This window comes from Cervus canadensis, chromosome 19 (genome assembly GCF_019320065.1).
Source record: "Cervus canadensis isolate Bull #8, Minnesota chromosome 19, ASM1932006v1, whole genome shotgun sequence".
In the NCBI taxonomy this organism is placed as follows: Eukaryota; Metazoa; Chordata; class Mammalia; order Artiodactyla; family Cervidae; genus Cervus; species Cervus canadensis.
Window position 1 is genome coordinate 61,550,668 of NC_057404.1, and position 22,344 is coordinate 61,573,011.

The 22,344-nt window shown below is 39.1% G+C and overlaps 3 protein-coding genes across 4 annotated transcripts in view; all 3 read right to left on the reverse strand.

Moving 5' to 3' along the window:
- The window catches only part of LOC122422380 (rho GTPase-activating protein 20-like), a 480,282-nt gene that overhangs the window by 57,406 nt on the left and 400,532 nt on the right, over positions 1 to 22,344 (reverse strand). The window lies entirely within an intron of this gene.
- Positions 1,777 to 8,687, reverse strand: MAD2L1 (mitotic arrest deficient 2 like 1). Its single transcript, XM_043438879.1, is given in 6 exon segments — positions 1,777 to 2,598; positions 3,287 to 3,390; positions 4,631 to 4,751; positions 7,706 to 7,772; positions 7,774 to 7,853; positions 8,615 to 8,687. Coding segments are annotated over 6 exon segments (618 nt in total). The 3' UTR covers positions 1,777 to 2,425.
- LOC122422381 (cGMP-specific 3',5'-cyclic phosphodiesterase-like) overlaps positions 8,877 to 22,344 on the reverse strand; it is a 75,378-nt gene continuing 61,910 nt past the window's right edge. The window contains exons 3-4 of one of the 2 annotated variants that reach the window (XR_006263801.1): positions 19,316 to 19,457; positions 8,877 to 9,007 (exon numbers count right to left, since the gene is read on the reverse strand). Coding sequence is in view for 1 of the 2 variants with exons in the window: in XM_043438873.1 (XP_043294808.1) it covers positions 19,422 to 19,457 (36 nt within the window). In the remaining variant the exon portion in view is untranslated. Of the gene's footprint in view, positions 9,008 to 18,556; positions 19,458 to 22,344 lie in introns of those variants that run through there. The other variant, XM_043438873.1, reaches the window with a different exon arrangement.

Here is a 22,344-nt window from a genome sequence, read left to right on the forward strand (position 1 = left end):
CATCCTCTGCTGCCCTCTTCTCTTTTTGCCTTTTGTATTTCCCAGCATCCGGCTCTTTTCCAATGAGTCAGCTCTTCGCATCAGGTGGCCAAAGTACTGGAGCTTCAGCTCAAGCGTCAATCCTTCCAATAAATATTCAGGGTTGATTTCCTTTAGGATTGACTGGCTTGACCTGCTTCCAGTCCAAGGGACTCTCAAGTCTTCTCCAGCACCACAGTTCAAAAACATCAATTCTTCAGTGCTGAGCCTTCTTTATTGTCCAACTCTCACATCTGTATATGACTACTGGAAAAACCATAGCTTTGACTAGACAGACCTTTGTTGACAAAGTAATGTCTCTGCTTTTTAATATGCTGAGTTTGTCATATCTTTTCTTCCAAGGAGCAAGTGTCATTTAATTTCATGGTTGCAGTCACCATCCACAGTGATTTTGGAGCCCAATAAAATCTGTCACCGCTTCCACCTTTTCCCTATTTGCCAAGAAGTGATGGGACCAAATGCCATGATCTTAGTTTTTTGAATATTGAGTTTTGACCATCCCAAAATCAACACAATTTCCACTTCTACATAACTGCTTTTCTTATTCAGGAAAAAAAGACATGGCTGGACCTAAGTTAGATACTTTTAGCTCCTCTCTGGGAATGGCTTTTGCAGCAGCATACATAAACCCATCATCAAAGACGGGCACCTGTTTGTCCAGCAGCACTGAGAGATGAAAGAACGTAAGACATAGGCCTTTACGCTCCACAAGCACCCAGCTGGATCAGAGAGAGATTCTTCCAAGTGAAATAACAGACAAACACACAAGGAAATAGACCTGCTCAGCCACCTTGTGGTCCTCTGTCCTCCTTTCCTCTCCTTCCTAAGATCTCGAGCTCTGGAAGGGCCAGGACTCTGTTTCATTCCTCCTAGTACTTGGCACGCAGTGTTCTTACTCTGCACGTTAACAGATGCTCATTATGTGATTTTTGAATGAATGGATACCGATTATGTGTACTTACTTAATAGTGAAGGTTGAATGAATGAATACATATAAAGATCTTAGAACAGTGTCTGCTACTACATACTTAAAAAACTGAATTATTACAAAATGGGCTAAGATTTAGTATAGACATTAGAAAGGAATTTTTATGAGTTTGCCTTAAACTGACCTTGGAAAAATAGGTGGGAACTGAAAGAATATACCTGATGAGAGTATTAATGAAGGCACAGGCAGAAGAATAAACATGATGTTTAAGGATACAGCTGACCTTTGAACAACAGTTTGAACTGTGCAGGTCCACTTATATTTGGCTATTTTTGAAGAGTAAGTACTATAGTACTACATGATCCATGGTTGGTTGAATCCATGGGTTTGGGGTAACCACAGATATGGAGTGCTGGTTCTAAGTTTTACTGGGATTTTCAATTGCTTTAGAGGGTCAGTGTTCCAACCCCTATGTTGTTCAAGGGTCAACTGTATACGGAAAATTAGACTGATAATAAACCTAAGAGCATAGAAAGGTTCTATACAATCTGACATTTGCTAAACTGAATTAATTCCAAATGACACTTATCATTTTACATAAAGAACAATGTTTATTTTAAATCTACTGTTATAGGGTGAAGGAGGTTTAATTAAAGCTTGTCCAATAAATTGAAAGTACCTCAAGACTTACTCAACTTTGTATCCTTAGGCCCTCCCTACAACATAGTAGGCACAAGAAATAATATGCCGTACTGAATCCGTAACTACTTAACTGTATCAACACACCAATATAAAAAATTTAATACAAATTTAAAGCATACACATTTAACTTTATTTCATCATTGTCATTTAAAGCTTGATTTTATAAAACATGAAAAGACATTCTTAAGAGTTCTGTATCACAACAATTTGAAGAGTGGGAATACCCACAGCTTTATAGATTCAAGTTACATAAATTAAACTCAAATAATTGGACATTTTTTCAATATGGAAACTATACAAATGAAATAAATGGCAATAGGACCCAATAAAGAGCAATATTTCACTACTTATGGATTATCATTAGTTACTTTCAGGATCTAAATGAAGATTCTGAATATTCGTATTTCTTTTGTTCTATTTTATATTTAACTATTTCTCTACATTCTGAGTCAAGCTACTTGACCAAAAGCCTGACTTAGAGAGGCATTTAGCAAAAGCTTTTCCACCTACGGTTACTACCTTGAAAGAAAGTAACACGGCAGTACTGATGTAATCTGTGCAGTAACTTACGTCAACCCTATGGAAAGTCAGATAGGTACCAAAACTGGAACAATTTTGCACAGATTCAGTAAAGCATCATGTTAAGTTTTCCTCATCTAAAAACTAACCAATGAAATAAAACATACCAACTATAGTTGATCTGGAAGGAAAACCACATTTGAGAGTTACAAGTACATTATTGTCCATATCTCATCCTCAGTCATTGACAGGAATTTTGTAGGCTACCATGCTATTTACTTTGTGAATTGTAGCAGTAAATGAACGAAGACGAACTTCCTCAGAATTGGTAATGAACTGTGGTCCTGACTCTTCCCATTTTTCAGGTACAACCAGATCTTTGTCTGTATAAATGAGGAGATCAAATGAACCTAAATTGGAGATAAAATCATTAAAGTACATTATTTTTTTCAAAAGTAGAAGAACCCTCCTTGTCTCTCTCACATTTTGAACCACCCACAGTATTAGAAAAGGGAGTTTAGCCTGGTCTATAATGACTAGTCAATTGCTTTTCCTCAATAGAAATTTACTGTAGTACAGAAAATATTGCACTCCTTTTGCTTTATCTTATGAAAACTTCAAGTTTGCTGTTTTTAAAAGAGAAAACCATTATTTGCAGGAAGTATATAGTTAATCACATAGGATAGCATAAAGGTAACCCGAAGGAAAGCTAACATCTGGGTTCTGTGACTGATGTAGCCTGGGGCCTAGAACAGTGTCTCGCATATAGAAGGCATTCAGGAAATATCTGATAAGGTAGAAAAGCAAGACAGTTCTGGCTAGCCTTCAAAATATACATAAAAAATTAAGATAATGAAAGGGATTACATTAAGACATTCAAGAATGAATACTGTGGAATACTTTCATTCCTTTCCTTTTCAGAATTTCAGAATTTCTAGAATGCATGTAACACTACTTCTGCTTTATAATACATTTTTCATTTTTATTATGTAATATTAATAATTAAGAAAAATTTTAATAAAGGGCTAACTCTTAAACTAATAGCTTAGTCTTTTCCCTGACAAATTTTAAGTCAATGTGAAGCTGTATAATACTTACAAGAAACTTCCAACAGTGGCAGAAATGTCACTGTAGCTGTGATCTGTCTGATCACTGAACGGATTTCATCTTGGATGGCTTTCTGAGACTTTTCTCTGGGTGCACTATTGGAGAAACCAAATCAATTTACGTGTTAACAAATTATTTAAAACATTGGTAAGACTAACTGATTAAATGTTTCCAAGATCAAATAAGTAATACATTAAAATGGAGTTTTTTGTGTGTTTTTTTTAAAGTTATAAGTGTATCATCAGGACCTATATACCACAAGAGGCATATGCATTTTTATTATTTCATTTATCATTTTAGTCATTTTTTAGGGGTGGTCTTAAAATCAGGTCATTTGGTATCAGATAATCGGAAAACTGGCCAAGTGCTTCAAGTTAGGCAAACTACAGCACCTTTTAAAAACTGAAAATAATAGTATCTAATAATAGTATTATCTAAAATATTTTGTTGGTGCAATCACTTTGGCATTTTTCGTAATCACTCAGTTGCGTCTGACTCTTTGTGACCCGATGGACTGTAGCCTACGAGGCTCCTCTGTCCATGGGATTTTCCAGGCAAGAGCACTGGAGTGGGTTGCCATTTCCTTCTCCAGGGGATCTTCCCGACCCAGGGATCGAACCCAGGTCTCCTGCATTGCAGGCAGACGCTTTACCCTGTAAGCCACCAGGGAAACCCCTTAAAAAATGAAAATAATAGTATCTAATAATAATAGTATCTAAAATATTTTGTTGGTGCAATCACTTTGGCATTTTTTCGTAATGCTTAATTCCCTACTGCTTCAAATAAAATACTAAATTAACTATCAAATTATTTTTATAAGCTAAAAATTTCCTAAAATAGACCAAAGGCTTCAGAAACAAACTACATTTCATTATGAGAAATGATTCTGAATTTACCAGTAAGCAAGCCTAGGACAATGCTAGACATGATCATATGGGCATTTCCAGACAGGTGGTCTGGAAACTTTTTTATGAAGTGTCTTAGAAGATTTGGGGCATTCAATGAAATACAATAGAGCTGAATCTTAGGCTGGGGGAATCTAGGATAATCTCTTATGGTTAAAAGTACCTTTAAACAATTCACTAAAGGGCCACCAGGTACATACTACCATAAACACTGAAGGTGAAATTCACCCATTTACACTATAGGCAAGTCTGTTAAAAGTCCATTATCTATATAAGACAGTGAACTATTCTTTGCCACAGGAGACTAAGGATCAAATTAACATCCTAGAAAAAAACTGTACTTTATATGAAACTTGTTCAATATAATCAGAACTCATTTAGTAAAGAAAATAAATTTTAAAACATGAGAATGGAAATAACTGCTACTTACCTGTCATCTTTTGCAGTCTTGTCACACTCAATATCAAACTGCCATCTTTCAAGGACCTCTCCACTTTCAATATTTGAGATGACTACCACCAGTTTCTGAACTGAACACTTGTATAACCATTCTGCAATACACAAAACAAGGCATCTTTTTTAGTTTGCTGCATTACAAAGCAACTGTCCTCTCAAGACCGACTTCCTATCCTCAGCAAATTTCTCCCACTGCTATTTTGGATCTCCTCCAAACTATGCAGAAAACTTTCCCCATCAATAGCCTAGCTCCCGATTTCAAATTCTCACTATTTCTGCCAGGCATAGCACTGGGGGCTAAGGACAGTGAACACGAGGTACTTCCATCCTAATCCAAGGGAAGGGTGTAGATGTCACTAATCTAATCACAACAATAAGTGTGAAATTATAATTGCTGTAACCGCCATGATGGTGCAGTTTCCTGTGATGTAGTAGCAGTTACCCATCATGGGGCAACACAGAGCACAATTAACGCACCGAATAGGGAATTCTGACTCACGGGGTTTGAGTTTTGTCCTAAGAGACAACAGTAAACATATGCAAAACAGGGAAGGGGGTATAGGTTTTAAAATATGAAGTAATTTATTTTTGGCTGTGTCAGGTCTTAGCTGTGGCACGTGGGATCTTCCTTGCTAAAGGTATAGGTCTTAAAGACTCAGAACAGAGCACTGGATCAGAGGACTGAAAGGAGGCCAAAACAACTGCAGTTTAAGAAAGGGAGAATGAACAAGGCTAGTCTGACAAGATAAATGGGCCAGACCACACAGAGTCATGGGAGCCATTAAAGACGTGATACTAAGAACTAAGAAGGTCATTACTGTGTTTGAAGCAGAGTATGATGTAATTAAACTTCTATTTGAAAACTATCCTTCTGGATACATGTAGAAAGTAAGCTGGAAGTAAACAGGGGATCTAGGGCACTAAGTAATGAATAATTCAAGCAAGAGCTAATAAAGACTTAGAGAAAGATATACTGGTAGAGATGGAGCAGTAGACAGATTCAAGAGATTTCATGGTTAAAATTGTTAAGATTTATTGGATTACCTTAGGGTAAGGAAGAGGAATGAATCAGGGATAGCTCCCAGGTTTCTGATTTATATCAGTAGTCAGATGGTTGATCCAGTCACTAAGAGGAAAGAGAACTGAAATGGAGATGATCCTAAATTCAGTTTTTAATATACTGAGTGTGAAGTGGTATATTATATAGCTGCATAAAGACATTAAGGGAGTCACTCAATGTATGAGCTGAGAGTTAGGAGAGGCTTTGGTTAGATATCGGTTCATGAGTCAGATACACAAGTTGTTACTAAAATTATCTACATGTAAGAGGGCCTCAGATTGAGCCCTCAAGTAATCTTAGAAATTGAGAATACTTTATTCAGGAATCGGCAGGTATAGAAAATATTTTAGAAATATTGAGGGCTTATGGGTCACCTACGTAGCATAGTCTTCTTTAAAATGTGTAATATTCTTAGCTTGCAAGCAGTACAAAAATAAGCCACTTGCTAGACTTGGCCTGTTGGCCTCGCTCACCCCTGGCATATATGAACAACTTTTACCAGTTTACCTGTGAAAAAGAGATTGAGTGGTAATATGAAGATATGGGGAAGTTGGTGATTTTTTTTTCCTCTCTTAAAAATGGAAATGAAACCAATGGGAATAATCCAAACGAAAACAGAGAAACTGACAACATAAGAGAGAGGAAATAGGGTCAAATTCCTAAGGCTAGAGAAGTGGAATTTAAAAGACTGAATAATTTGCCTGTAAAGCATTTCCTCCATTTGAACTCAAAGGGAGAAGTTAAGTAGGAAAGTGTAGATACATCTGACAAGAAATGTTATTGGTCTCAAAGGACACAAACCAAAAACCAGTAACTTGGGCAAAGCTGGCTTGCTACTTCTTCAGATTAAGATGACGACATACATCCATAGATGCCTAGAGGTTCCATACCAAACAATCTGAGTGCAGCTGTATGAACGACTATGGGTGGCTTAGCTCTCAAGTTAATGAAAACGCAATGATGTAATCTGAAAAAGAAGCTAGCTGAAGCAACAAAAATGATTCATGAATTTTAAGGTTAAAAAAAAATGCGGGCTGTAGTATTTTTAGAACTAGTATTTTGGAAGATCTAATGGGCAGAAAGGGAGAAACATTTTACAACACAGAGAAATTAGAAACAAGAATCCTAAGTGGAGAGAAATATGAAAGAGAAACTACTAGAAATAAAAGGAATATATAGAGCATACTGATCCCACAATACTGCAACTTCTTGAGCTAAAAGAAGAAAATGAGTGCGCAGATAGAAAAGGCTTACTGACTCAGAGGCACGATTAAAAAAAAAAAAGACAAATGGAAACAGGTGAAAAATAAGAAAATTCTAATGAGTGCTGTTATTTAGTAGTTCCTTCTTTTTAAAGTTTAGTTCCCTAGGTTGAATCTGATTTTAGTTCCTTCATCTTAATATAATGATGGCTTTAGATTCCAAGCAGCTACAAAAAATATATGCAGTGGATTTCTCTCAGATAAGAAACTCCATCATAATTACATAAAATTCCAATGTGTTCTATCATCCCTGAAGGAGTTGATGGAGATTGTTTTGTTAAGCCATATCAGATTCTGAACCTTAAAATATTCAGCCTATTCAAAAGTGGAGGAAGGGTGGGAATTCTTTCAATTTGTATGTTATTTGTTTCCCTCCCAACTGGTTCACTGTATGGGAGATGGTAGTGCATTTTACACTACCCTATACAGAGCTGAAAAATGACCACCAAGAACCTAGAAAATGTGGATCGTAGGTGTGCTCGTATCCAACTCTTTACAACCCAATGGACTGTAACCCGACAGGCCCTTCTGTCCACGGGCTTATCCTGGGAAGAATACTGGAGTGGGTTGGCATTTCCTCCTCCAGGGGATCTTCCAGACCCAGGATGGAACCTGAGTCTTCTGTGTCTCGTACACTGGCGAGTGGATTCTTTACCAGAGTCACCTGGGAAGATCCTATTAACATAAAGGCCCACAAAACTCAAAACTGTGTCCAACAATAAAATACCTTTTAGTTGATCCACCACATTATTTAAGTATTTTATGAGCTCAGGATCAGTAGTTACAAGCAAGGTTGAGACCGTGTTTCTGCACCCGAGTAAAGGTTTCCGATGGATATATGCCACGCTGATATAAAATACTGTTGATGCCAAACGCTGAAAACATAAGAAATATTAAAGTCATCGTCACGTTGTAACTTCTGGGGAAATAAGGCATATGTAGATGGGGCTATGGTTTCATGATAGTGTAAAGTTATAAATGTCTAAACACGTGTTTGTGTTTTGCTGAAAGCCGAGTAGGTACAAAGTGGCATTTAAAAAAAATCCTTAAAATCTTGCGTCTAAGTGACAGCTGCATATGTGGCAACAGAAGAAAAATGCCAAACCACTAATCTACCAGTGCCAAAATTTCATTTCATTGTAAAACAAGTCCAAATGCCTATTTTATGGTTAGAGGGTGTCAAAATAGGCAACTGACAGACGGGTACCAAGCCCAGGCAGGCCTCTCCCACGTCTCTTTCCTCCTTTTCTCCTCACCGATCCTGCCAGGTTCTGTCAGCAGGTACACCTGGCCAGCTCAGAACAGCGCTTCCCGAAATCTAGCCCATCTCGGTCCACCCCCGAGGCCTCCCCGTAGCGGGGGCGGGGGGTGTGGGAGGAGCTCTGCACTGGAAAGAAACGCTCCCGCCAAGGGGCCCACCGCAAGGCGGGCCCCCGCGGCACCCGGGCCTCCTCCTCCGCCCGGAGCAACGCGAGCGGAGGCGGTGCCCGCCGCCCCACTTCCTGATCCCTCCTGCCGGCACCCGAGGCCGCGGCTACAGGGGCCGGGATTCGGGGCCGCTCCGGCTGAGCCGCGGGCCTGCGGGCGGCCTGCGCTCGGCTCTCCCCGCCCTCCGCTCCGCGCGAGGAGGACTTACAGAAGAACTCGGCCACGATCTCGGCGCTCCCGCGCAAGGTGATGCCTTGCTCCCGGGAGAGTTGCGGCGCCATTGCCAGGCCCACGGATGACGGTACGCGATTCCACCCAGCAGACAGCGGCGCCAGGGGCTTCCGGAGCAGTTCCCCGCTACTAGTTTAAAAAGGAACGACGCAGGACGCCGTCGCGCCTCTAGACCCCGCCCGTCGCGCCCTTTGCGCAGGCGCCAAGAGCCTCTGGACCCCGCCCGGCGCAGCGGGGCCCGCCGGGTTCTCTGCCCCTTTAGGAGCGGCGGTTCGCGCAGGCGCAGTGGGGAAGCGTGGCGGCGCAGTTCCGGGTGGTTACACCTGGCCGGGTTCCCGCTGTAGTTGTGGGCTGGCTGGCGAGCTGGCGGCTAGAGGGGAAGACGGTAGGTTCAGGTTTTAGTGGCCGCTCTCTAGGTCTGCGGACCGAGCGACCTAGGAGCACAATTCCCGAGTTTGAAAGATCTTTTGAAAGGGTTATGAACTGTCCGCCACGCTGAGTGGCCCCAGTGATGTTTAGTCAGCGGTCGGAACTTGCTGGGTTCTCTGGGAGTTTGTTTCCCTAGTGGCTCAGACGGTGAGGACTCTGCCTGCAGTGCCAGAGACCTGCCACGCACGATCCCTAGGTTGGGAGGATTCCCTGGAGAAGGGAATGGCAACAACGCACTTCAGTATTCTTCCCCGGGGAATTTCATGGTAGGAGGAGCTAGGGAGGCTGCAGCCTATGCGGTCACGAAGAGTCGGACGCGACTGAGCGCCTCACTCTCACTTTCTTTCAAAGCAGCTGCGTGCCGCAGACAGGGTTTTAGAGGTATTACTGTGCCGGCGTAGTGTTTTTCCTGAGAAACTGGGCTAGGGATTAAAGGGACGAACGGCATCCCTTTTTCTGCCCCTCGTCCTGGCTCAGCTCGCGTCTACCCCCGACCCCGCTGCTCGGCGGAGGCTGGCGGCAGCAAGAGTCTGCGTCTGATAGTCCAGCTTCTACTCTGCACCCCGCCACCCCTAGGCAACTGGTCAGGAATAGAGTCATCTCACCAAAAAGGCTCGTCAACACTGAAGAGCTTCTCAGTGAATTTTGACTCAAATCCAGTGGCTTTTAATGTTTCTATGAGAAGCATTAAGCAGATGTTGTTTAGTCGCTAAGTGGTGTCTGCCTCTTTTGCGACCCCATGGACTTGCAGCCCGCCAGGCTCCTCTGTCCATGGGATTCTCCAGGCAAGAATACTGGAGTGGGTTGCCACTTCCTCCTCCAGGGTGTCTTCCCCACCCTTGAATCTAACCGGCATTGGCAGGCAGATTCTTTACCACTGAGCCACCAGGGAAACCCAATTAAGCAGATAGTGTACTACTAATGGCGTGTCACTTGTGAAGCAATTGTATTTTTACAGCAGGTGGAGAAATTATTTGTAAAATGAAGTCTGAGAAACCTGCCCGGATGTAGTTGTTTAATTATATGAGAAAGTGCCTGAGTGTATTAGTTTTCTATTGATGTGTAACAAATTATGACACATTAGTGGTTTTAAAAAAAAAAAAAAAAACCCATTTATGATCTCAGTCCTTAGATCTAAGAGTCTGGGCATGGCATGGCTGGTTGCTCTATGTATTCTTGTAAGTTTGAAGTAAAGGCACCTGGCTGCAAGAGGGATCTCATCTAAACTCTGGGTTTGAGGTCCTTGGTTCCTGGCAGATTTAATGTCTTTGTTCTTAAATTGAGGTCCCCATTGGCTTGCTAGCTGTTGGCCAGAGGCCAGTCTTGAGCCCTTGTCACACTTCCACTGTCTCTCTTTCCAAGGAGGTCCTTTTTAAACAACTCATGTGATTAAGTCAGACCCCGACAGATGATTTCCTCTTTGTTAAACCTTATCTTCAAAATGATTTTGCCTCATAACTACATGTCTTACCACACTCAAGGGGAGGGATTATATAGGATATGTTCCCTGGAGATCACAAATTTGGGGGGCCATCTTAGAACTCTTGTCTATATACAGTGTTATATATCAGAATTTAATCAGTTTGAAGAGTGAAACAGGTATATAGCTAATAAGCTGACTTGATCCAGTAATACTTTCCTTACATCCTTTAGTCTCTGTGGTGCAAATTTGTGTGTATTTAAATCACCTCCTTTTCATTTCTTCCACCAGGATTTCGGGTTAGAGCCACGCTGGTAGAAAATGGTGCCCACCTTTCTCCATATAGAAATTGTCTCTCTTTCTAAGGAGCTTACTACTTAGCACTTCAGGAAAGATATCCTTCAGTTTCATAATACTATAGTTGGTAAATTTTTTGAAGATGCAAATAATCATTAGTATCAATATAATTTGGGAATTCTAGAAGACTGGTGAAATATATGAGGTTTCCATGTAGAGGAAGTACTTACTTTCTTTGTGTTCTTAAGAACTTAAGTTCTTATGACTTAAGAACTTGAAATATGCTGGTTTGAATAGAGATATGCTACAAGAATAAAGTACCAGATTTTGAAGTCTTAGTATGAAAAACAAATGTGTGTATAACAGCTCATATGTATATATATATACACATATATATATATATATATAGGTGCTCAGTCGTGTCCAGCTCTTTGGGGCTCATGGACTGTAGCCCACCAGACTCCTCTGTTCATGGGATTTTCCAGGCAAGAATACTGGAGTGTGTTGCCATTTCTTTCTCTACGGGATCTTCCCAACCAAGGGATCCTATCTGGGTGTCCCGCATTGTAGGCTGGCTGGCTATTTACCTTCTGAGCCACCAGGGAAGCCCTGTAAAGTATATTGATAGTAAAGTATATTGATATGTCTTTAATTGATTACTTATTGCAATGATACTATATGTGCATTGAATTAAATAAAATATTAAAATAATTTTACTTTTTTTTCTTTTTAGTTTTTTAAACTACCAGAACATTTTACAATTACATATGTAACTTGTGTTCTGTTTCTACTGGATAGTGCTGGTCTTTTTCTATGGAATCTAAGAGATAACTTGTTTTAACCAGAGTCCCAAATGATTCTGATGCAAGTTCTTAAATCACTCTTTGAAAAGCAGTAAACTCTGATGGTGATTTTAGTAATGCCGGCCCAGGAGCTTGAATTCTTGGACAAAGTGGATGCCAGAGCTTAAATAAGATGTACATCAGAGCAAGATGTTTTGAAAAAAGAATTGAGTTTTGATGACTGATGTGGAGGAAGGATGAAATGGTAGTACAGAATCCAAGGTGGCAAGCATGCAGTATATGCTAGTGTTGGTCAAAGCTGCTTAACTCTGAGCCTGTTCTGTTTCTTGCTTATCACTGTAACACGTGATTCTAGAAGCTTTGGTGGAACTCCTTTCCCATTAACTTTTGGGTGCTTGATGTTGACCCCATCTTATCTAAAGCATGCACTGTTAGACAGAAATATAGATCAATGGAACAGAATAGAAAGCCCAGAGATAAATCCACGAACCTATGGACACCTTATCTTTGACAAAGGAGGCAAGGATATCCAATGGAAAAAAGACAACCTCTTTAACAAGTGGTGCTGGGAAAACTGGTCAACCACTTGTAAAAGAATGAAACTAGAACACTTTCTAACACCATACACAAAAATAAACTCAAAATGGATTAAAGATCTAAATGTAAGACCAGAAACTATAAAACTCCTAGAGGAGAACATAGGCAAAACACTCTCTGACATAAATCACAGCAGGATCCTCTATGACCCACCTCCCAGAATATTGGAAATAAAAGCAAAACTAAACAAATGGGACCTAATGAAACTTAAAAGCTTTTGCACTACAAAGGAAACTATAAGTAAGGTGAAAAGACAGCCCTCAGATTGGGAGAAAATAATAGCAAATGAAGAAACAGACAAAGGATTAATCTCAAAATATAGAAGCAACTCCTGCAGCTCAATTCCAGAAAAATAAATGACCCAATCAAAAAATGGGCCAAAGAACTAAACAGACATTTCTCCAAAGAAGACATACAGATGGCTAACAAACACATGAAAAGATGCTCAACATCACTCATTATTAGAGAAATGCAAATCAAAACCACAATGAGGTACCATTACACGCCAGTCAGGATGGCTGCTATCCAAAAGTCTACAAGCAATAAATGCTGGAGAGGGTGTGGAGAAAAGGGAACCCTCTTACACTGTTGGTGGGAATGCAAACTAGTATAGCCACTATGGAGAACAGTGTGGAGATTTCTTAAAAAACTGGGAATAGAACTGCCATATGACCCAGCAATCCCACTTCTGGGCATACACACTGAGGAAACCAGATCTGAAAGAGACACGTGCACCCCAGTGTTCATCGCAGCACTGTTTATAATAGCCAGGACAACCTATATGCCCATCAGCAGATGAATGGATAAGGAAGCTGTGGTACATATACACCATGGAATATTACTCAGCTGCTAAAAAGAATTCATTTGAATCAGTTCTAATGAGATGGATGAAACTGGAGCCCATTATACAGAGTGAAGTAAGCCAGAAAGATAAAGAACATTACAGCATACTAACACATATATGTGGAATTTAGAAAGATGGTAACGATAACCCTATATGCAAAACAGAAAAAGAGACACAGAAGTACAGAACAGACTTTTGAACTCTGTGGGAGAAGGTGAGGGTGGGATGTTTTGAAAGAACAGCATGTATATTATCCATAGTGAAACAGATCACCAGCCCAGGTGGGATGCATGAGACAAGTGCTCGGGCCTGGTGCACTGGGAAGACCCAGAGGAATCGGGTGGAGAGGGAGGTGGGAGGGGGGATGGGGATGGGGAATACGTGTAACTCTATGGCTGATTCATATCAATGTATGACAAAACCCACTGAAATGTTGTGAAGTAATTAGCCTCCAACTAATAAAAAATAAAAAATAAATAAAGCATGCACTCTTATCCTTACAAAAAGTTTTTTAAAACTTGTTTTCAGTTACTTGAATTGACTTTTATTCACAATTTGGTGACATCTTTCTAATGTGTTTTGAAGGTTTTTTGGACAGGGAGAAGTATAAATTAAGATTTATTTCTGAAGAAAATTCAAGCAGACTGCATAACCAAGCAACCTAGAATTAATAAAAGATATAAATATGAAAACATATGTCATAAACAGGCCTGTATTCCATATTAGGATGCTAAAATCAGAAATACTCATGCAAATTTCTAAAGCTAGAATCAAATGGAATTTTAGAAAGTGACAGTAACTTAGCTGGACAATCTTAGAGATGAAGAAAATGAGGTCCAGAGTGATTATATAGTTTATTCAGTATCTGGTTTATTGTTGTTCAGTTGCTCATAACTGAGTCGTGTCTGCAGAGTCGTGTCTGACTCTGCAACCCCATGGAGTTTGGGGTTTGCAGCATGCCAGGCTTCCTGTCTAGTAACCCATTATCTGGTTAGTAGAAAATTTAGTAATAGAATCTAGGGTTTCTGATTTAGTTGTTTTAAAAGTATTTCTGTTTGAGGATACTCTGGAAGATGGTTGTTTTTAAAATATTAACTGATTTTAGACTGAGCATGTTCAGTAACCTTAGGTTGCTGAGTTGTTGCTAAGTTGTGTCTAACTCTTGCAGCCCCATGGACTGTAGTCCTCCAGGCTCCTCTGTCCGTGGGATTTCCCAGGCAAGAATACTAGAGTGGGTTGCCATGTCCTTCACCAGGGGATCTTCCCCACCCAGGGGCCGAACCCACATCTCCTGCGTTGGCAGTGGGTTCTTTAGGCCTGAGCCACTGAGGAAATCCTGTGAACTTTCAGGAGACTTATAGGTGTCAGTGTGTTAGTGTTAGACTCTTTGCAGCCCCATCGACTATACAGTCCATGGAACTCTCCAGGCCAGATACTGGCGTGGGTAGCCTCTCCCTTCTCCAGGAGATCTTCCCAACCCAGGGATTGAACCCAGGTCTCCCACATTGCAGGCGGATTCTTTACCAGCTGAGCCACAAGGGAAGCCCCAAAATACTGGAGTGGGTAGCCTATCCTTTCTCCAGGGGATCTCCCCACCCCAGGAACCATGGCAGTTTCAATCCATAATCAGTTTTATGCCAGAATGCAAATAGTGGCAACTGCCACAAGATGGCACTATTTACATGTGAAATAATACCTTTAGAAAATTCGGGCCCTGTATGCGTGCTTTGGTTCAAAGTGAAATGAGGGAAAAAGAATTTAGTGATTTCTAAGGTATTTGTATATGTGGAACACATCAGAATGAAATGTTGGATCATAAGATATTACAGAACTTGTATCCTTCTTTTAAATATGTGTGTATGCACACACTCATGCCCTAAAGCATATTTATTTATATTTACATTTAAGTTGCGTATTTGTTTTCACATGGAGAGAGAAAACATTTTGGATAGTTGAATCACGATTCTGATAGACTGAGGACGGTTTTCCATCAAATTTCCAGATGTTATTTTATTCTTGAGTCCAGTATCTTTACATGGAGCATTTTGTTCTGAAATGGGTGAAGTAAGAATATTTGTCTTTGTAACTTTAATACATTTATTTACTAAATTTCGGTAAAAATTCTGTGCACGTAGGCATTTGTGCACAGTTGTCAGTATGAGGAATTTGCCTTCTTGAACAGCAAGGATGCTGTCCTGAGTCTGTGTTACCCTATTTCTTATACAGCTCTCTCATGTGATTTGAAGAGCAAGAATTAAAATCAGAAATTTCCTACTCGGATTATGCTGTAGGTCGAATGAATGTTTACATTTATTCATAAGCTTAAAGATTAAGTTACATAATGTAAATCTCCTAAAGATCCATTTTCCCCAAATACTTTCCTCTTAAGGACTGTTTGATTGTTGTTCCACATGTTCAAACTAATAGAACAGTTTTAAATCATGGAATTTTATTAATAAACAGTGGCTTAATTAACAAATGTATCTCTGTACTTGCATAATTCATCATTTTTAATGATCCAGTTGCATACATAGGATATTAAAATTTTACCTTAGTAAAAATTAGGTACAAAAATTATTGAGAACATTAATAATTTCATAAGTTCTTGTAATGAAAAATATGGGCTGTTCTTATCAGAAAGTATTACCATGTTGTATTGTTTTATTATAATTCTTTTGTAATAAATGATACATAGAGACTTAGAAGTCTTCCATAGCTCAACCATAATTAGGCACCAAAAGGTATAATTTGAAAGTAAAATGATAATCTTATTCATATCTAATTCTCAGAGATTGTTTGATGGAGCACTTATATATTTACAAATATCAACAAATATGTGTGTGATATATATATATGAAAAATGGGTCCTGTAATCAGTTGCCTCTGACAGCAGAGGATATTTTAAAATACAAGTGAAATTTCAAACAAGTCAGAACAGGGTCTGATATGGAAACTAAAAACACAAAGACTCTATGAAAAATTAAAAGCCATGGTTGCAATTAAATTGATAAAAACAGATTTAAAGTGTTAAATGACTTTATAATTACATATTAAATTTGGTTAAATATTTTATGCCTGTAGTACCTTTTAAGCATGTTGTTTCTGAATCTTTTGTAGATAAAATCATTTTTATTGTTCTTAATATGTGCATATAAATGAATTAGTTTTGTTAAATCTACTAACTAATAATAAAATTAAGATGTTAGCTGAGTAAGTGGAAAATATTTTCTGAGATATTCCATAGACAAGCCATAAGTTGGGTGTTTCTCAAATATTTTTTAGTATCATTTTATAAAACATTTATGGGAAGAAAAAGCTTTGTGAACATATGAAAAATCACTTTATTTTAAGTTTGTTTATATTTTTCTATTTATATAAGCTTGGTTTTTTCAACTGAAACAGTTTTCTTATAACTTGCCTTGTGTTTATACCTCAATCAAACAATATAGTAGTCAAGCCATATTTATCAGGTTACAGATCAGTCATGCACATTAATTCTATTATTTGTGCTGAGCTTTTCTACTTATAAATTGAATATGACAGCATTTTAAATTCTTGAATGGTGTATGTAACCTGTAAACATCAACTAACAGCACAAAGACTTACTGAATTCCAAAGGTTTTGGTTGAATGTTGAAGATCAAATGGATTAAATATTAAATAGTGTCTCTTTATGTTTGCTAAGTCCCAGTATGGTTGTAAATATAGATGGAAACATTTTACTTCAAAATAGATTGCAGTTGTTTGGGTGATCTAGAATATACCTCTTTAAACCTGTGTTATGCTATTATCAAAATAAAAGAAAACTTGAAATCAAATTTCATTTAATTAGTATATCCCCAAGAATATTCTTGCAGACTCTAGTGTAAGAAACAACAGAATGAAGCATATATATGGTTTAAAATTTATTCGCAGAATTTTATTATTAAAAGAAATGTGTGGGTTTTTTTTTTTTTTTTGTATAATTAAAAAGGTATTAATAAGATAGATTTCAGGGCTTCCCTGGTCAAGAATCCACCTGCAATGAGGGAGACCTCAGTTGGATGCCTGGGTTGGGAAGATCACCTGGAGAAGGGCATGGCAAACCACTCCAGTATTCTTGCCTGGGAAATCCCATAGATGGAGGAGCCTGGTGGGCTACAGTCCATGGGGTCGCAAAAAGTCGGATACGACTGAGCAAATAAGTAAGCACAGCACAGCATTTTGTTTTTGGAATTTTGCATTAAGATTCTTATTGTGATAGTCGCTCAGTCATATCTGACTCTTTGTAACCCATGAACTGTAGCCTGCCAGGCTCCTCTGTTCATGGTATTTTCCTGGCAAAAATACTGGAGCGGGTAGCCATTCCCTTCTCTAGGGGATCTTCCTGATCTGAGTCAAGATTCTTTTTAATTTTGAGTTATCATTAATCTCTATTAAATTAATAAGAAATTGTAATATTTACTTTCCAAGAGCAGTCCAAAATACCACTGTTCATAGAAGATGAACATTTTAGGGACTTAAGAAGGTGTGTGTTGCTATTCCTAGGATGGCTGCCGGCCTTGGGAAAAAGATCGGCAGGGTGGGAGGAGCAGGCCTTCAGAACCGCAGGTAAGCTTGCTGTGCCTCCAGGGAGACTGGAGCTTGAAGGGAGGTTCTTCAAAGGACTCTGGAAATGTAAATGTTCCGTCCTCATCTCTTTCTCGAAGATCTTGTTTAAAATAATGTATCTCAACAATAACAGAAAATAGTGAATACACCCCAATATGGGTTTAGTCACTAAGTTGTGTGCGACTCTTTGTGACCCCATGGACTGTAGCCCACCAGGCTCCTCTGTCCATGGGATTTCCCAGGCAAGAGTACTGGAGAGGGTTGCCATTTCCTTCTCCACAATATAGGTTTATTTATCTCTAATGATAGACATTTTCCACAGTATTAGCTACAGTGTGTGCATGTGTGTGTATGTATGTAGGAAATTAAAGATGTAAAGAAGTATTTATTTAAAGATGATTCTTATATCACTAGAAAATAATTTTACTATCTCTAAATATATTAACTATATTAAGAATTATGTGATTAACATGTTAAGGAAGCATGTTCCTTATTCTTAAAAATCTTGGTTTAAATAATGACTTAAAAGTCAGATGCTGCTGCAGCTGCTAAGTCACTTCAGTCGTGTCCAACTCTGTGCAACCCCATAGACCAGGCTCCCCTGTCCCTGGGATTCTCCAGGCAAGAACACTGGAGTGGGTTGCCATTTCCTTCTCCAAAGCATGAAAGTGAAAAGTGAAAGTGAAGTTGCTCAGTCGTGTCCGACTCTTCGAGACCCCATGGACTATAGCCTACCAGGCTCCTCTGTCCATGGGATTTCCCTGGCAAGAGTACTGGAGTGGGTTGCCATTGCCTTCTCCATAAAAGTCAGATACTTCAGCTTAATTTAATACTTGTTTTTTTTTTTTTTTTTAATTTGTTGTTTTAGTTTTGCTTTGTTTTTTGGCCATCATAGCTAAAAAAGATACAGCACAAAGATATGAAGATCCAAGTGAAAGTGCATTGTTGACTTCTTATTTTTATTTATCAGTATTTAGCAATTATGCAGAGTCTTGAAAAACTACTAAATTCCTCATTTTCTTGGTACCAATTAAATATTCTTGCAAACTAATTTAAAAATGTTGTAGCTTTATAGTTTTAATGAATGGGTCTAAAACTGAAAGTTTAAGTATTTTTGGTCCATTTCTTTAAACTGTGAGAACTTAGTACCTTTCTATTAGTTTGGAACTAATTGCTTTCGTCTTAATTGCCTTTGGAAATAGATTGTAATTTAGAAATATTATAAATAGATTAGAAAAATTTGTTTCCAAGTTTTTTAATGTGCAGATGAAACTTTTAAAAAAATAATTGACACAGACATGCTCTTTCAGCCACACAAGTGTCTTCTGGAAAAAAAAAAATCCTCATTTTAAGTCACTTTTTCTTTGAAAGAAATAAATGTTAATTTTTCTGGAATTCTTGTTAGAGGGCACAGTATCTGTTGTTAGCTGCACAGAGAAAGCACCAGTAGATTTGCAACTGTTGACTTTCATTTCTTTAGGACACAAGTCATGATCTGTGACTTTCTGATGTGCAGATTGTGAGGGTGTTGGAGTTGATCCATTTGTTACGTTTTAGTACAGCTTAGTTTATTTTCAACTTAAGTGGGAATTCTACATTTCTCCCTGTACCCCAGTGAATCGGTTTGTACAATCCCACTGTGGAAATAGTTGGTTTAGATAGTATATGCAGAAACCCAGTTGGTTATAGGATATATCACCTGGAGTTGGGGATGGTCGTGGTCCTTCCTTGTCCCCCTCTCTAAGGCAGACGTGGAATGGATGTAGCTAGGATAGTCAACTTGCATTCTTGTGTAGAAATCTGAGTTACTGTTCTCCTTGCTGGCTTCTGCCAGGGCAGTCCTGTGAGGAAAATACATGATCTTTATTGGGAAAGAGAGCTCCAGACTTTTCCACTTAAATGTGCTGAAGGCACATTCGTTCATTTTCCACTTAAATGTGCTGAAGGCATAGAATAAATACCCTCTTAGGAGTTTTGACAAATTCTTATGTGGTAAAAACCCACTTGGATCACAAGAAAACGCTTTACTGCTGGCAGCATAGGGGTAGAGTGTCATGGCATTGTCTGGAGAAGCAGGAATCTCCAAGCAGTCTATCAGAGGCAGACTTCATAGGCAAATGTGCAAGAAAGGGTTGCCAAAATAGTGCGTTCCAGAAACTTTTTAGAGGCAGACTATCTGAACAATTTAAGAAAAGTTATCTAAGGACCTTTCCCCCTCGTATGTAAAATGGAAGTTGTAATAGTACTTGCCACATAAAATTTTTGTGAGGATTCCATTAGATAATGCAAGTGAAGCCTTGATTTACTGTTAATGTATTACATTACTCTTGTTGTTGTTATTATTATTGTTTAGGTAGCTTTCCCTCCATTTTCCCATGCAACTTTCCTGGGTCAGGTACATATTTAGTAGAGGATAACTAAAGGAGTCCTTAGGTAAAGCAACTTAAAGCAAAGATGGGGACACACTCTCTTAACATTGTGACAAAGATGAAATAATAATACTATTAACTACCGCTTATTAAGCTCTTATTTTCTGCCAGGCACACTTCTAAGTGCTTTATGGGAATCAGTGAATTTCATCCCTTCACAAACCCATGAGTTATGTACTATTATTATCTGCATTTTTTACAATGGAGGAAACTAAGTTACAGAAGGAGGTTGGATTAATTTATCCAAGGTCATGCAGCTAAAAGAACAGAAATCAAGTCCAGGAAAGTCTAGATGATAGCAGGATATGAATCCTAAAAGTGTGGAAGGTCTGACTCTATTTTTAATAATCTAGCTTGAGCGATCCTTTATGCTCTGTCCTTCCCTCTGTTCTTGGTGGGAAACTCCTGGAACCCATCCAGCAGTGGAATGCAACAAAGCTGAATGGCTGGAAACCTAGTGGAAACTCAGCATAGAGAGAAGACCCTGGGCTTAGGGGTTGTCCAGGTTGAAGTTTTGTCTCTTCAGGTTAAGAGTGGGCAACCAAAAAGGGTACCCGAGTAGGACTGGAACAACAGAAGTGGTTTTATTTTGTGCACTATATAAATGCTTTGGCTAAGAAACAGCTTGGTGATTGAAATCCAGCCTTCTCAGCTTGCCAACTCTCGATAGTTCCAACAAAAGGAAATGAGAATGTCCAGTACAATAAGAATATAAAGGGATGACAGATCTCAGACATTTTGGAAATGTGTTCATGTGTTTGAACTCTGAAGAATTAAGTCTGGTATCTTAGAGGTCATCGTGGAATTATATACATGGAGATCATGATAACTCAATTTGTGGAATTGGATTAATTTTCCTTCAAGTGAGTTTGGGTGAGGAAAAGACTCGGAAGGATCTGGGGGTAATAACTAATAAAATGACACATGGTTGAAGAAGACACAGTGATGGAAACAGAAGAAATGAAGAAGTAGGAGGCAAATCATGAGATGAATGTCCTGAAAACCTACTTAATGAATTTGAGTTGGATGGTAGAATATTTTAGTAGTTCAGTTCACAATTCAGTATGAATAAGAATGGGAAAACGTTAGATTTTGCACTTAAAAGATCTTTGGTGAACTAAGAGGAAGCAATTTGGGTCATGCAGAGGTGATGGACGTCTTCTCTGAGGAGTTTGCAAGTGAGGGGTAGGGAGAGTGGGGTGATAACATGAGCAATTGCTGGAACTTGGACATTTTATTTTTAGGAATATAGAGGAAAGAGAGCCAGAAGAAATATATAAACTGTGATTGGAAGTTGGAAAGGTGTAACTAACAGTCCAAGACCACAGAAAATAGCAACATGGAGGACCTAGATGGAGAATAAGCTTTAAAAGAGACCATTTCTTCCTGGGAAATGAAAATATGCAAGAAAGGAGAAGGAAGAGTATAGAATTCTTATTTTTCTTTATGAAACATTAAGTGAGGATAGCTGCAAAGGGTTCCTGGACCAAGTATCAGCATGTGTGTGTGTGTGTAGGCTTCAGGACAGCAACAAGCAATTTTCTGATGCCAACAGTATCCTAGCATTCATTCAACTCAATTCTGATACTGCCTACCCAGAATTCAACTCAATTCTGACACTGCCTACCCAGAAATATAGTCAGAGTCCATAGGTGAAGGGCTCAGTCTCTCATATAAGGCCACCCTTCATTCCAACACCAGTTTCAAGCCTGAGTTGTTTCCCTGTGCTGCTGACCTACTGGCTGCAAACCAGAGGTTCTCAACGGCCTCCTCCTCGGTTTTGATTAATTTGCTGGAGCAAATAATGGAACTCAGGAAAGCTTGTTTACTCAGTAATTACCCATTTATTATAAAAGACTATTAGAGGATATGAATCAATCGCTAAATGAAGAGATGCGTAGGGTGAGATCCTGGACAAAGAAGCCCTGTGTGGCATGCGAGGTATTCTGGTTTCCCTACACAGAAGCTTCCTGGAAAAGGGCAAGCGTGGTCCTTTTGGGTTTTTACGGAGGCTTCATTACATAGTCATGATTGATTGATGGATCCCACCTCCAGTCCCCGGGGGTGGGACTGAAAGTTTTGTCTAATCACAGTTTTGATTAGTTTTGATTAGTTTTGGTTTTCCTGGCAGCCAACCCCCACCCTTGGGTGGAAGCCAAAAGTCACCTTCCCTGGACCTTTGTCTGCAACCAAAGGTTAAGAGACCAAATGTTACCTTTTTTGCCTGTTTCAATCAGGACATTTCAAGTGTTCTGGAAGTTGTGAGCCAGAAACTGGATGAAGACCACAGTCTGTCGTT